Source organism: Solanum lycopersicum, chromosome 3, assembly GCF_036512215.1.
Source record: "Solanum lycopersicum chromosome 3, SLM_r2.1".
NCBI classification, from domain to species: Eukaryota; Viridiplantae; Streptophyta; class Magnoliopsida; order Solanales; family Solanaceae; genus Solanum; species Solanum lycopersicum.
Genome location: NC_090802.1, coordinates 20,919,901 through 20,934,479, shown reverse-complemented (window position 1 = coordinate 20,934,479; position 14,579 = coordinate 20,919,901). Strand labels below are relative to the sequence as shown.

The window sequence follows — 14,579 nt, the reverse complement described above, 5'->3', positions numbered from 1 at the left end:
TACTTCAAAACATTAAAGAGGGTTTGGGGATTCTTATTAACGTCTTAGGAAGGTTTGAAGGCACCTAAGACGTTCCGCTAACCTACGGCTATCCGACAACTAACTTTATTTGGATAATACTTAGAATTTCGATAAAAAGTATTTTTCAGAGTTGTTTCAAAAAATTAATGTCTAACTTCCACCTAAGTGAGATACCTAACTTGACGAAATTATTTTTGAAACATATTCGAACTTGATTTTCTTTTAAGTTGTTAAAACAAAATGGTAGTTGCGGAGATTTGAGGGGTCTCTTAACTTAAAACTAACTAACCAAATAAATCAAGTAAGTGAATCAAGAAATAAGAAAGAGGAAAAGAGATTTGTGTCCAAATCCGGGTTTTGTTCGCCTTGACCAGTTTTTGGACCCACCTGTTTTGAATTTTTTGATCCATTTTTCTTTTCTTTCGTACCTGTCCTAGAATAAATAAATAATTGCACAAAATAAAATAAAGTAAAAAAACGACAAGGGCTTATGCCAAAAAAAAATATAATGCGAAATGCGAAAATAAAATGATCTTCTAATCCATCTTCTCCGACTATCTTCAATTCTTGAAACTTCGGATCTGTTCTCCAATTTTGGGGTGGGAAATTAGATGAAAAGAAATCGAGTCTTATGACTCTCTCATGATGCAAAGGAGGAGGAATTCATGACGAGCTCGGGTAGGTTTCACTTGCAACAAAATGATGGTAAAAAAATTAATATACGAAATTATAGACAATATATAATTTGATCAAAATGAAATTAAATCTAGAAAGACTAATTATGGAATTTGAATTGAGCCAAAATGTTTGACTCTAGAGAAAGACCAATTGAACCAAATTAGTGACAAAATTAACGAGCACTTAGGGAGATTTGCTGATGACACGCGTATAAATGCATATGTATTCCTATGAACATGTTATATATAAGGATGCACATCACTTGCTAATAAGAAAATCGAAATGTTCAGAGAACAAATATATGCATGTTGCCTAATTAATAAATAAGAGCACCACATATTTTGACCTTATGACTTTATTTAATGAAATTTAATCAACTTCTATTAGCACACTGAGGGAGACTAGCAAATGAAGAAAAACAGATACAGTTGTTTAAGCAAAGTAAAACAAAGGTATGAAATTGCGCCGGTCAGTAAACAACCTAAGCATAAACGAAGCTCGTTATTTTTTATTCATATATATATATATATATATATATATATATATATATATTTATAAATATATATTTTTCTTAGTATGGTATGAGTAAAGAATCAAGCTACAAGTCTCGATCTATATGAAAGGCACTTGTTTTTTTTCTCTCTCTTTCGGTTTCATTGATAACAAAAAAGACTTACTCTAAAGTGGCGTGCCCATTCCGCGCGCCGTTCTGGTTTCGTAATTAGAACGCCCTCTCCTTCCTAATATCCAAAGGAGAGCGGAGCTTCAACACCGGTTGTCCTTCTATTTTATCGGGAGGAACGAGCCCAGGCACCTCCCACTCTTTTTGGGTATCCTAGAGAAGCAGTTCCTCTTGGAAAAGAGGGCCGAGGCCGCATTGGTGGGGGATGGGTCTCCCCCCCCCCCAAATAGTTTTGGCTCCGTTTAGAAAAAACCCAATTGGATTGGTAAGATATCTATGTAAGATATCTATGATTGCTATTCATATTTTTTCTTTGTAAAGAGATCCTAATTGTCAAGCAAAGTTATCTCAACTCTAATAAATACTTACATAAAATGAATTGAAAAAAATACAAAAAGAAATGGTAATGAGAGCATTTGTCCTATATGTACAAATCCAAATCGGGCGGATCTTTACCCTGAGTAGAGCATAAACCTAATAAGATGAAACAGACCCATTCAGGAACAAGAAAATACCATCGCGGTTTAGATTAAATCTCGATGAAAGAATACATCAATGAGAAGTTAATTCGATAAGTTTAATGACCCTTTCTTATAACTTCGAATTTTATAATAGAAAATATCAAAAAGGAGTAAAAACTCGTCTTTATTGAAAAATCGAAGAAAAGCCCTTTCATTAGAAGTAAGAAAGAACCCTTGTAGAAAAAAAGAAAGTGGAGTGGAAAAATCCCATCAAGATAGATTGAATCGACGACCTACACTTCAACTAAAGGCACAAGGGCATAGCGAGCACAGAACAGAGGAAATGCACATGGGTCTCCTTGAAGAACGGAGTCTAGGTATATATATATATATATATATATATATATTAATTGAAATAAGGTAAATGGAGAATTTAAGTAATAAAACAATACTAATAAATGATAACAAGAAAGGTATCAGCAACATGAACTAACAAAAATACTATCACATCACCGAGTGCTTCAAACGACAATCTTTGATATACATACATTAACTAGAAACAATTGCAGTAACAAAAAAAAACCATGACCGCCTCGCTAATATTTTGTTAAAAATGAAGCACAAAATGGACATAACGATTTATGCTAGATAGTAACATGACTTAATGACAAACAAATACAACATATGACAACAAAACCGATATACCTAGAATATTGCTCTACTAAATAAAATGAGCTTACATTCACCTAAGCATAGATCTATTCAAATACTATGTCGAACTCTAGTTCCAAACTAAAACAAAGAATAAAGAATGAATTATAATCAATCACAAAACTACGGAAATCATAGATTAAATGATAAAGCAAGAAACCTGCTGTATATGCATGACAATAAGCCTCTTAATGATCTTTTCAAAGGGTAGCGGAAGAGAGATAAAGAAGTCAAGAGCAAGCAAAGGAGGCAAAATGGAAGGGTCACACCATCAATATATAGCCAAATCACGAGGGATGCACACATACCACATCATTTGTCAAAATAATGAACCAGCATGACCGATACTAGAGGACCAAAACTTCAGACGAGCGATGCAACAAATTTTTTTCGATATGAGCTACAACACCGTTTATCAAATCACAAATAATTTTTTTTCTTGAAACCTTAACATTTCCCAACAACTAGTGAGTAAAGCTTAAATAGATTTTCAGGGAGGTATTAAATGTCACACATAGAAATCGTGCAGCTGTCAGCTTGCATTAAAAAGGCCAAAATCGTAATGTAATATTACATTTAAAGGGCAACGAACAGGGAACGAAACAAGCAGAGATGAGCGACAACTATCACGCCAAAGAGATCGAAAATTTCACGGGACTCCAAAGTCGACGAATGAAAGCAAACAGAGTTTGCCCAAGGAACTTAAACCCCTTTGTAAACTGTCCCTTAGTTTCCTGGAAGTATTTCAGAACTTATCGTGACTACTCAACAAAAAAATTTAAACTAGAGTTTTCACTAATATTTCCACAAAAAAAAACCCTTTTACTATGCGGCTCCCAAAAAAATCCTCCCCCTCAGAAAGAGGATGACCAATTCTTTTTCCCACCCAAATTCAAATTTTCTTTCCAGAGGATAAGGATGAGCAAGCAGGATTTAGTACCAAAATGTACCAACCACAATGGACTCGAAGGAAGGTCATCCAATCTTGAGCAAAGGACGCGTAAATCGTGGAGATCACTCCATTTGGCCTGCTCAACGTACAAACTGCTTTTCCCTGAGGGTTGTAAAAATAGAGAAAAGGGAAAAGAAGAGAGTGACGCGCGAGTGGAGAGAGGGAGAGAGACGGACGCGTGATTCGATTTATCCATGTAGAAATCACTAAAATCTCTAGGTTGGATGCTTTGAGGGAGAAGAAGAGAACGAGTATGTCGCTACGCGTCTCTTGGATCATATCAACAAAAGAAAAATGAAGCAAGTCAGGTCTCGAAATCTGGGGCTAGGAATTGCAAAATTGAATTGACTCCTTTCAAGGAATGAGGTTAAAGGAGATGGGTTGGGTTTCAATGGTTGGGCCTGGATATGTGAATAGGCTGGAATGTGTTAGATGACCCAAAATATTACCAATGTAACTAACTGACCATTGACCCATCTGACTAAATTTCAAAAATAAGATGAAATAATATAATTAGTTAACAAGCTTCTTAACCTCAACGAAATAAAATAATTGATGTAACAATTAAAAAATGTCATTACACTAATTGGTAAAATATTTAGACAAATAACAAATCTAGAGGCGAATTTCGAATAATTTTAAAAAATATGCTAATCATATGCGCAATTATAAAAACATGGCTATTTGACTAAAAAAATAAACAGGTGATGATATTAATTTAAAATAACTTTTAAAAAAAATTAATTGCAATACCTTTAGTTATTTTATATCGTTTAAAATCCAGAAGCTCATTAATTAATTTATTGAAAGGGTTAAAATTGGGTGTAAACATTCACAAGCAATGGTTTCACTATCTCTGACATTTAATGTCACGACATCTTGAGTATTTATCAATATTATCAAAGATAAATTGTCTTTGATTACATATTCTGAAATTGTGCTCTTAACTCAATTATTTTTGCATAAATAATTTATGAATGTCAAACTACAGGTTGACAACAAACGCACATGTGATTATCTTATAAATACATCTTTTTATCATGTCACATGATAGGTAACGATCCCATATTCACCTTTTTTACTTTTCAGAATTTAGAGATTTAATCTCAACATTAGTTGATCCAATCAACTTGTCATGAGAACCAACAGCTAAAGAATTCTGAAAGAATCTTCTAGTTTTTCAATGTATGTTCATTACTCAGTATGTACATCTTTGGGATGACCAAATTATTTATTCCAACTAATAGATATTAGTACTTGTAAACTGCAAGTTTATTATGTCATGTGCCTTTTTTGCTTTAGTAAATTCTCAATTTATTACTATTATATGAGAAAATTTCAACTTTAATACTTTGAGAGTACATTTCAAATATTTTTTTCCCTCAATTACTCTACCTCTTCTAAAGGTGAGTCGTGATCCCATCACTAAATAGACTACTTTGATTATCAGAAAATTATGCATGTAATCGTATTATTCGTGCTAGCATTTTTTGCAAACATCAAGTTGCGAGATAACAATCGACACACATGAGAGCATCAAGAAGAAACATCTATTATGATCATTAAGTATCTAAACAATCCACTAGGTGGATGAATATGTCCAAAAAAATTTGAATATGTTCCTACAATGCAGAGGATTCAATCTCAACTTTCGTATATGATGGTCTCACAATTAACTTGTCTTGCTAACAAACAGTACAAGAAAATCCACTATTTAAAAAACATTAGTTTCTTATATGGATGTCCATTTTAACTTTCCATAATTCGTCTAAACATTATAGACTAACGATATCCTAGACAATCGTGTCAAACTAAGAAAGTATTGAAATTAGTAAAATTCTTATTTACCATAGGATGTGCCTCAATTGTACTAATTCTTGTCCAATACAAGCCTAAAGATAAAAAATGAATTTTTTCTATAATAAATATCTTCTTAGAGACAGATATTCTTGGTGATACCGCATCATTGACGAAAGCTTGCTATCTTTTTCACGTCTAGTATGATGGCTTATCACCTCATTCACTCTAAAGAATGGATATGTATTTTTACCATTTATCAAAGGCTCTTATTCTTCATGAATGGAACACAATCATCTAAGTATATCAAATTATGATAACTTAGTACCTCATTCTATATTCATGTGCATCATTTAATCAATTGTCTTCTTTTAGACATTTATGCACTGCTACATTCACTTTGGGAAATGGATCTGCTTCAACGAGATATATTTCATGACTAGTTTAATCAAAAACTCATTATTTTCCTTAGTCATCATAATATCATCAATATGGTGCATTGAGACTCAAACCCAATGTCTTATGCCATAAATCAATGAGGGACTTGAATCCAACATCTTTCATCACAAAGCATTAAGACTTCTGATATCTTGCCCTCTTGGTGTGATTGGACGTAAATCAATCGTCTTATTCTTTTGGACTTAAACTCATTGTCTTACCCACAATGAGGCTCAACCTCAAGCCTTTGAAAATAATTGTAATTTTATCACTTTTGATGATCATTAATATGATTATATATTATAATTACACACAAAACTGAGACTAATGATTTCTTATAATCAACATTAGCAGTTAATAGATAAGTTTAATAGATCACGTACCTCATATAAAGATTGAAAATATATCTTTCACTAAATTGTGCTTATTTAATTATTAAAATAAATCAAGGAATTCTCTTCCCAGTCGGTTAAAATTAAACATATAGAAAGTCGACAAGTCTCTTTAAATACATAATTTAAATGGTACCTCCAGATCTGTTACATAAATAATTACTCCCTCGGTCCGGTAATGTTTGTCATGGTTTCTATTTTTAGAGTCAAACTATAAAAACTTTGACTAACATTTTAAAATGTATTTTTCATCATATTAATATGCAAAAAGTAATTTATAGTACTTTTCATATAGTTTTAGAATATCTAATTTTTTTTGTTTAAAATATCGAATTAATGTAATCTAATTTACCTTTGAAAATTAGTCAAATTGACTTTCGATAAGCGCAACATGACAAACAATTCTTGACGGAGGGAGTATAACATAAAGATAAATCATACCTTGAAGATATAAGAACCTTATCGCATAACTTATGCAAGATCTCTTTTGCACTTTTCCCGTCTTCTTCATAATTCTTTAAGAATAGAACAATCGTTCTGATAACTTGTTATGAAACTATATAAATTTAGAAGAAAAAGGAAGTAGGGATAGTTCTCTTAAAGTATATTCAGGACTCATAAATCTTCTTTAAAATGAAGGAAAATCCTTTATTTATAGCGAAAACTTAACTTAGTCCCCAAGTAAGATTCCTAATCATATCATAAAAGGACTGCACATAATTAGACATTCACTATAATATAAATTGTTTATAACAATATTTTCATTCTCTAAATGTAGTTGAATTTTTTTGAATTGATTAATTAATTAATGTTATTTGACAAAAACGTTATTTCCTTAAAAAGAGGTGGTGCATCTTTTTATTAGTGGCTAAGTAATGCTAATTAATTGAGGTCTTTCGGTTGCTAACTGTTTTTTTTGGCTACTTAATGCCAATACTATGTGCGGATTGCATTTTTGTGTCAATTCCTCTTATTATATTAATTTAACATTCATGTTAAGGGGTGTTTTTAGTTGGGAATATTATAGTAACTTAATATTCACGTTAGAAAATATATCTTTTTAAAATAATCTAGATAGATATACAATCTTTCAGTAATGCTTCCGCTAGGCATATTATTGTCCATCAATTTCTTTGGCATAATTTGTGGCAGATCTTTTTGAAAAACTACATAACTAGACATACCTCAGTGTCATATGTACTTACTTTACTTCTTGTTTAAGACAATTACACATAATATCAATTTTAATATTCATACCATGTAGTTTATAAAATTTAATGAGATACACATGAAATTCATTAAATATTATATTGAATAATTGTCTTAAAATTTAAACTCATTAGTTAATAGTCCATTAGCAATTCAAATTACTTCACTCACATTAGTCGTTTTCCTTCCCCAGTCCCATTACTTGTACGTAGTATCTCTCACCCCCCACTCCCACCTCTCTATCTCTCTCTTCCGTAATCCTCTTAATGTTTAAATCTTCTTAATCAACATTATAAATGGAGGTTTGTTACTATTTTTTTCATTATTTTTATGCATCTTGAAGTGTAATATTAGGTCTCAAGAGGAAAGAGATACAAAAGGTATTAGATGTACACATATCTAAGTAAGCGTTTATATATCTGAGTAATGATTATAAATATTTTATGAGAAAATTAGTATTTATTTTGTTGCTCGACGGTGGCAAGGGTTCGTAAGTTACTTGAAATTTTTCATCTAATTATTTCTTGTTTCCCATAATTTAGCTGACAACGATAGGTATATTATTGTGCCCTAATTTATTTGTTGCTTTTAGAAATCCTAATATTACTATTGTCGTGAAACTCACGCACATTACATTTGAAACATTTATAAATATGAACAATTAAATACTTTATTCCACTCTCATAAAGATACTCTACCTTCATAATTTGTTGCTAAATTCATGTGTTTCAGTTCGATTTTATATTAAGATACACATTGTTAGATGTATGTGTTTATTATATATCTCATATACATGCTTTTGGATATAAGGTATGAAATTGATATTTGATCCATCAAATTATATCTATAAATGATACATATTATATAAACAGATACATGAAATTAAAATTAGATCATGTAAATAGATACATGAAATTAACTAGATACATATAACAAGTAAATGATAGTAAATCTAGATACTTCTCTGATACATAGGAATGTACTTATATGATACTAAAGGGTAGCTTGATAGAGAATATTTCGAAAAATAATGCATGTATTAACATTATGTATTACTTATACCTTGTTTGGTACTTTTTTCTAACCTATGTATAACTAATGATCGCATTAGTTATACACTCTATTGTTTATTAAGGTGTGTATTACTAATACCATAATTTCTAGGTATTAACAATACAATGATTTTAATGCAAACATTAGCTCAATTAAAGACTCAATTGCCCCTAAAATCACTTTTTACATCCTTTCCTTCATAATAATGGAAGGTTTTGAAAATATTTTTTTATTATCTAATACATGTTATTTTTAATGCATCGAACCAAACAATGCATAAATATAGTCTATGTAAAAGTAATACAAGTATAACTAATACATGCATTGTTAATACAAGCATTACTAATACATTCTATTTAGCAATAGTGTTTATTCTTATATACTTTACCCAATAATCCCTAGCGTTTAGTTTGTTGGATACATCACGTAATTGACAACTATTAAAACAAATTAATGAATTTATTAATTTTAAGAGTAATAAAATGAAACTAATTAAATTACATGATCAAAATATACATATTTGACTTTTCTTAATAATATTAATGAATTTATTATTACAAAAAATAATAAAATGAAATTTAATACTCCTTAATTTCTATCTTCTATAAGAGATTTGATTAATTTAAATATCCAGAATTAATTGTCCATTTTCCTGAAAATCCTCAAATACTCATCTAATTAAGAAATTAATGGCAACAAATTAATTTAAACAAATAAAATATATCTCAATTTTAAAATTCGACGGATACGAGTATTTCAGTGGATTCAAACTTATCCTAAGCACATAATATGGTAGAACAAATAATTTCTGAACTATTAAAATCTTAGTAATAAGGACTTAATCTAGTGAGATTTATGTAGTTTGCCCGATATTTTTTTTTTTTTTGCATAACACATAAATATGTCATTTGACTTGACCTTATCTCACGTCTATGTCCTCCAACTTTGAATATGCACAAATAAACACTTAAACTTGTATAAAACTGAGTAAAACATTTGTCCTACATAGCATCCTACATGACAATTTTGTGCCTATATGTATCATGTCATGTAAGATGTATGTTTCTACTTGTTCAAAGTTTCCACTTGTAGACATCCAATGTTAGGAGGCATAATGTAGTTAAATGGTGTATTTATGTATTGACAGCATTTTGGAAAGACTCCGTCCAACTCAAAGAGATAAAATAATTCTCGCCCCTACAATACTTATTGCCTTGTAGAGACAATTGGTAAAAGGTAGCAAACCAATTTCCCAAAATTAGTTTGCAAAATGCATGCCTATGATTCAACATTCAAGCTATAAAATTGCAAACATCAACCACTGTACAAGAGCAGTAAGTTCACAACATGCACAAAACAATGCAGGGAGTCCCTCACGACTAATTTACCTACAGTGGCAAAAGGGGAAAAACAGAATGGCCCTCCTAATCTGCAACAAACCTACTAAACTATCATACAATCACAACTCACCCTTGCTTCTAAGTACAAACATCCCTCACTGACGCCTACTAGACTGCACAACGCTATCCCAAACCTCAAAACCATCAATTCTTTGGCTTTCTGATATGGTTGATTCAGAAGGATCAGATTCAACTCCCTGAAACTTCTTTAATTTTGCAATTTGAACCCACATATTTGCCAGTTCGTTTTCAAGATAGGCTTCTCTTTGTTTGGATTCTTCAACCTTACTCTGTAATTCAGCTTCTTTCTGATCCCTTTCCACAAGAGCAGCTTCATATGAAAGCTCCCTTTCCCGGCTCAAAGCAAGTTCTCTTTTCATTTCTGCACTCAATACATTTTGCTCATTTCGTCTCGGATGAGGATCTCTTCTTCCATTTCGCATGGCAACACTTGGCTTACGCTGGGTAGAGGAACTCTTCTGGGTGGTGGCTAGCTCAGCAGCTAATTTCTCATTATGATTCATTAGCTTCGCAACTTCTTCAGAAAGTGCCTTCAATTCAACAGCTGCTGCAGACGCTAGCCCTTTGGCATACATACTCTCTTCTGCCAATTTCTGGTTCCGGAGCTCCAGTTGCTCCTTCGCCTCAACCAGTTCCGACACTTTCTTGTGGAGTTCTTCAATCTCTCTTGCCTAACAGGAGCAAAAGCAACAATTCAGTTTACATATTGTTGGGGATGAGGTAGTGGATACACAACACAAGAATGTTAATTATAACTTAATATGTATGGGGTACTTGTTGGTACCATAAGAATCTTGAACATTTTGTGTGTAATACAAACATGAATGCACAGACATAAATCTGTAATTTCTCCAAGTGTCATAATCGAACAATGCCCCACCAGTGAAGTGTCAATATCTTTTGTCTTTTCTTTTACAAAAAACAAGTTATGTTATTTCGTACAATATAGTTTTCTTTGTAGAATCTTTCCCCCAAAAAGTAATGAGAAGAATTCTAGAATGGATGCTAGCTATGCCAGGATCAAGGATAAATGGAAACTTTTTGGTAAGACCTTCTCAATTGTAGACAATATCTTATTACGAGTAACTCCAACAACTTCATACAATTGTTTTCTTTGTGGGGTCTTTTTCACCTACAAGGTAATGAGAAAATTCTAGAATGCATGCTACCTATGCCAAGATCACAGATAAATGGAAACTTTATTGATGAGACCTTCTCAATTGTAGACAATATCTTATAACGAGTAATTCCAACAACTTCAAAAAGAGGCGATTTCGGTGAACGAATAATCATTGAGTCCTCTTTCTGGACAACACATAAGTTCCTGCTATTTTATATATCCCAGAAAAAAAGGGCAGAACCTATCAGTACTGTTGATGATATTTAAAAAAGGGAGAGGTTTTTAAGGAAACCACCTCATCCTAATTCATCGACATTCAATTAATGAATTACAAAAAAAGGAGTACTGATTGGTATATAACTTTGCAAGACTTCTCTTCTATTTTTTGGTATCTTCTCTATTTCCATTGTATTTGTATTTATTTATCATTGCTTCCGCTGAATTTTGTATTCTATAATGACAACATTATATTTTGTTGATTCATGAAATATTAAATATGACATCCCTTCCAAAATTGAGGAAAACAATTTCCAAACTCCACTTCATTGTTTAATACCCCACCCCTCCACCCCCAAAGAAAAAAAAGGTTTTGAAAAATATTTCAAATTTTATTATTTTTTACGCCACCCCGTCAATTTTTTAGAAAGAAACCACCCACCTAACCCTACTCCCCCGCCACCCCTACCCAGGCCATTCCCGTCAACAAACAAATTTTAAGAAAAAATTGTTTTTAGGAAATATTTCAAATTTAATTTATTTTTTCATTTTTTAGGTCACCCAAAAAATAATTATTTAAAAAATTGTTTTTGAAAAATATTCATATTCGTTTTTCAAATTTGAATTTTTCTTTCCTGGGTCGGATTTTGGAAAGGTCATCGGGGTCTTGTCCTAGTTTGGATGTCGGGGTCGGATTCTAGATCAATTATTGGGGTTGATTTTAGGATCAAAAATTATTTTCCAGAAGAGTACTTTTTAGTCTCGAGCCAAAAAAAAAATTATTTTTCATTCACCAACCAAACATTAAAAAGTATTTTCTACTCACTAACCAAACATGAGAAAATAAGTTAGAAAATTCACTTGTTTTCCCTGAAAACATTTTCTAGGAAAACAATTTTCTTTCATACCAAACACACCCTTATTCTTTATTTATTCTCCCATCTATACTTTTTTGTATCTATTTTTTTTGTATTATATTTGATTTGGCCTTTGATTTTCTAATTTTATATTCCTTTTGGCTTTTAATTTGGGCCACCGTGGGATTATTTGGTAAAGGAAGAACATCATAATACTCTCCCACAACCTCCTTAGAGATGTAAAACCTCAAGAGAAGTCTCCATTCTTACTGCCTGTGATGATAAACTTCGCCAAAGCCAGGAGGAGCTATGTGGAAAGCTATATTCAGATCTCTCACTCACAGATTCGTCATGATGAAAATGGCTATAGATACAAATTGTTGGTCTTTAGCAAATAAATTAGGGACAACATAGAAAGGCTTACAGAGAAAATAATGCAATATTGACAAAGGAAATTGTTTTATTAATAATTTAGAGACATATAGTTGCAATTCCTAACTAATACAAAAACATGCTAATGACTTAGAGAAAGTATATTCTTTACTTGCTTGCGGAAACCGGGCAGCCAAACCTTGCAGTACTCCAATGGTTCACATCATGCATCTAATGAAAGATGATAGTGATCCTTTTGATGATCCACACAAATATAGAAGGTTAGTTGGGAATTTTTTATTTATTTATTTTTGATGACAAGGGAAACCCGCAGCCACTACCCTTTGGATGCGCCCAGGGTAAAAACCCCGCTCCTATGCAATAGCTCGCAAACCACATAGGAGAGGTAACTCGCACTAGGCAAGCCTGATGCGACGAGCTCGACCCAGAAGGCAAACCCCTTGCTTTTGCTGGAAAGGGGTTTCGAACTTGAGACCTCCAACATGGAAGTCCCAAGTTCAAACAACTGGGCCACCCCGAAGGGTGGTTAGTTGAAAAACTAAACTACCTTACTGTGACTTTTCCGGATATTGCTTTTGAAATAAGTGTTGTTAACCAGTTCATGTCATCACCTACGATCAAAGATTGGGAAGCTTTTGGCACAAATTCTATGTCACTTGAAAGGTGCCCCTAGACTAGGAATATTGTATAACAATCACGATCATACCCGTGTTGAGTGTTCTGCAAATGTTGACTATGCTGGATCCAAAATTGATAGGAGATCGACTAATGGCTACTGTGACTTTGTTGGATGGAACCTAGTTTCATGGAGGAGTAAGAAGCAAAGTGTTGTATCTCGATCAAGTGCAAAATCTGAGTACAGAACTATGTCCCAGTCTACGTGTGAGATTATGTGGATACATCATCTTTTAACGGAATTGGCCTAAAGCATCATACACCAGCAAAACTTTGGTGTGCAATTATGTTATTTCTTGATGTACTGGTCTAGTTTGTAGAACATGACTTATTCCCCTTAACCTTAGTTTATGATCTTGATAATCAAGTTGCACTTTATATAGCCTCAAATCCGATGTATCATGAGAGAACTAAACATATTGAGGTTGATCATCATTTTATTCGTGAGAGAATTTAGAACTTGATTTCCACGGCAATGTTTAGACAGGAGAGCAACTGGCTAATTTGCTCACAAAGGCATTGCATGGAGCTTGAGTTGACTGACTTTGTAACAAGTTGGGCATGACCAATATTTATGCTCCAACTTGGGGAGGGGGGGGGGGTGTTATAGAATGTATATAGACTTCATTCCTAGTAGAATACATAGCCTTACTTAGATAGAAGATTTGTAGCAATTAGCATATTCACAGAAATCATCTTTTATTTCTTTCCTAAGTTAGCACACAATCTATTTTATTTATACATTGCTTACCTATTGGAATAAGACATCCTCTTCCATCTGATATGATTACATTTATAATCAAACAGCTATATACGATATCCCTCTCTATGAAGGGTTTCTTTGCCCATTGAAACCATCCTCTCCGACAGCCACCATGGTCTACAATTCGCACCAAATGGGATTAATAAAGGTAAGACCATTATCATCTAACTTAACCTCTTTCGGAACTTCAGCCCCTTCTACTTTGATTCTCATCCTAACCTATTTCAAGTAATTCATTCATGATGTTCCCTCTATTTCCAGCTAACCTCCACAGAGGTTCCCAATGGCTTCAAATATTTCTGTCCAAAGATGGAGAGGAAGACCCATTGCTCTTATCCATGTTAAAGTTTTCCCATGGTCGCAGCATCCGGCAATAGGGCATCACCATTTCAAATGTATCTTCATGCTTCCAACACCATTCTCCCAGTAAGATATGCTCTTCCATATGTTTGTTCGGGAACTTAAAAGTAAGGAGTAGCCACCCATTTTATATCTGTTAATTCCAAAAGCATTCTTCCAAGTGCTCCCAGCCCACTTATGTTGGTTCTTCAAATTTACATTGAAACTTCCCACAATGCACCAGCCTAACAGTCCATTATAAAGATTTCCAGCACCGCCGGAAATGATATGTTGATATGAGATACATTAAGCCTCCTTCATCTGCCATTTGCTGGCCCTAACTGAGTCTCCATAAGGAATCGTAGGGTCTGTTTTCCTAGGAATATTTGTAACAAATGGTC

General features: G+C 32.9%; 1 protein-coding gene across 6 annotated transcripts in view; it reads right to left on the bottom strand.

The window, feature by feature from the left end:
- Nucleotides 1-9,675: 9,675 nt before the first annotated feature.
- LOC101265709 (kinesin-like protein KIN-7K, chloroplastic) overlaps nucleotides 9,676-14,579 on the bottom strand; it is a 41,707-nt gene continuing 36,803 nt past the window's right edge. For all 6 annotated transcript variants that reach the window (XR_011219908.1, XR_011219909.1, XM_004234712.5 and 3 more), the window contains exon 24: nucleotides 9,676-10,486. Coding sequence is in view for 4 of the 6 variants with exons in the window: in XM_004234712.5 (XP_004234760.2) it covers nucleotides 9,890-10,486 (597 nt within the window). In the remaining 2 variants the exon portion in view is untranslated. The remainder of the gene's footprint in view (nucleotides 10,487-14,579) is intronic.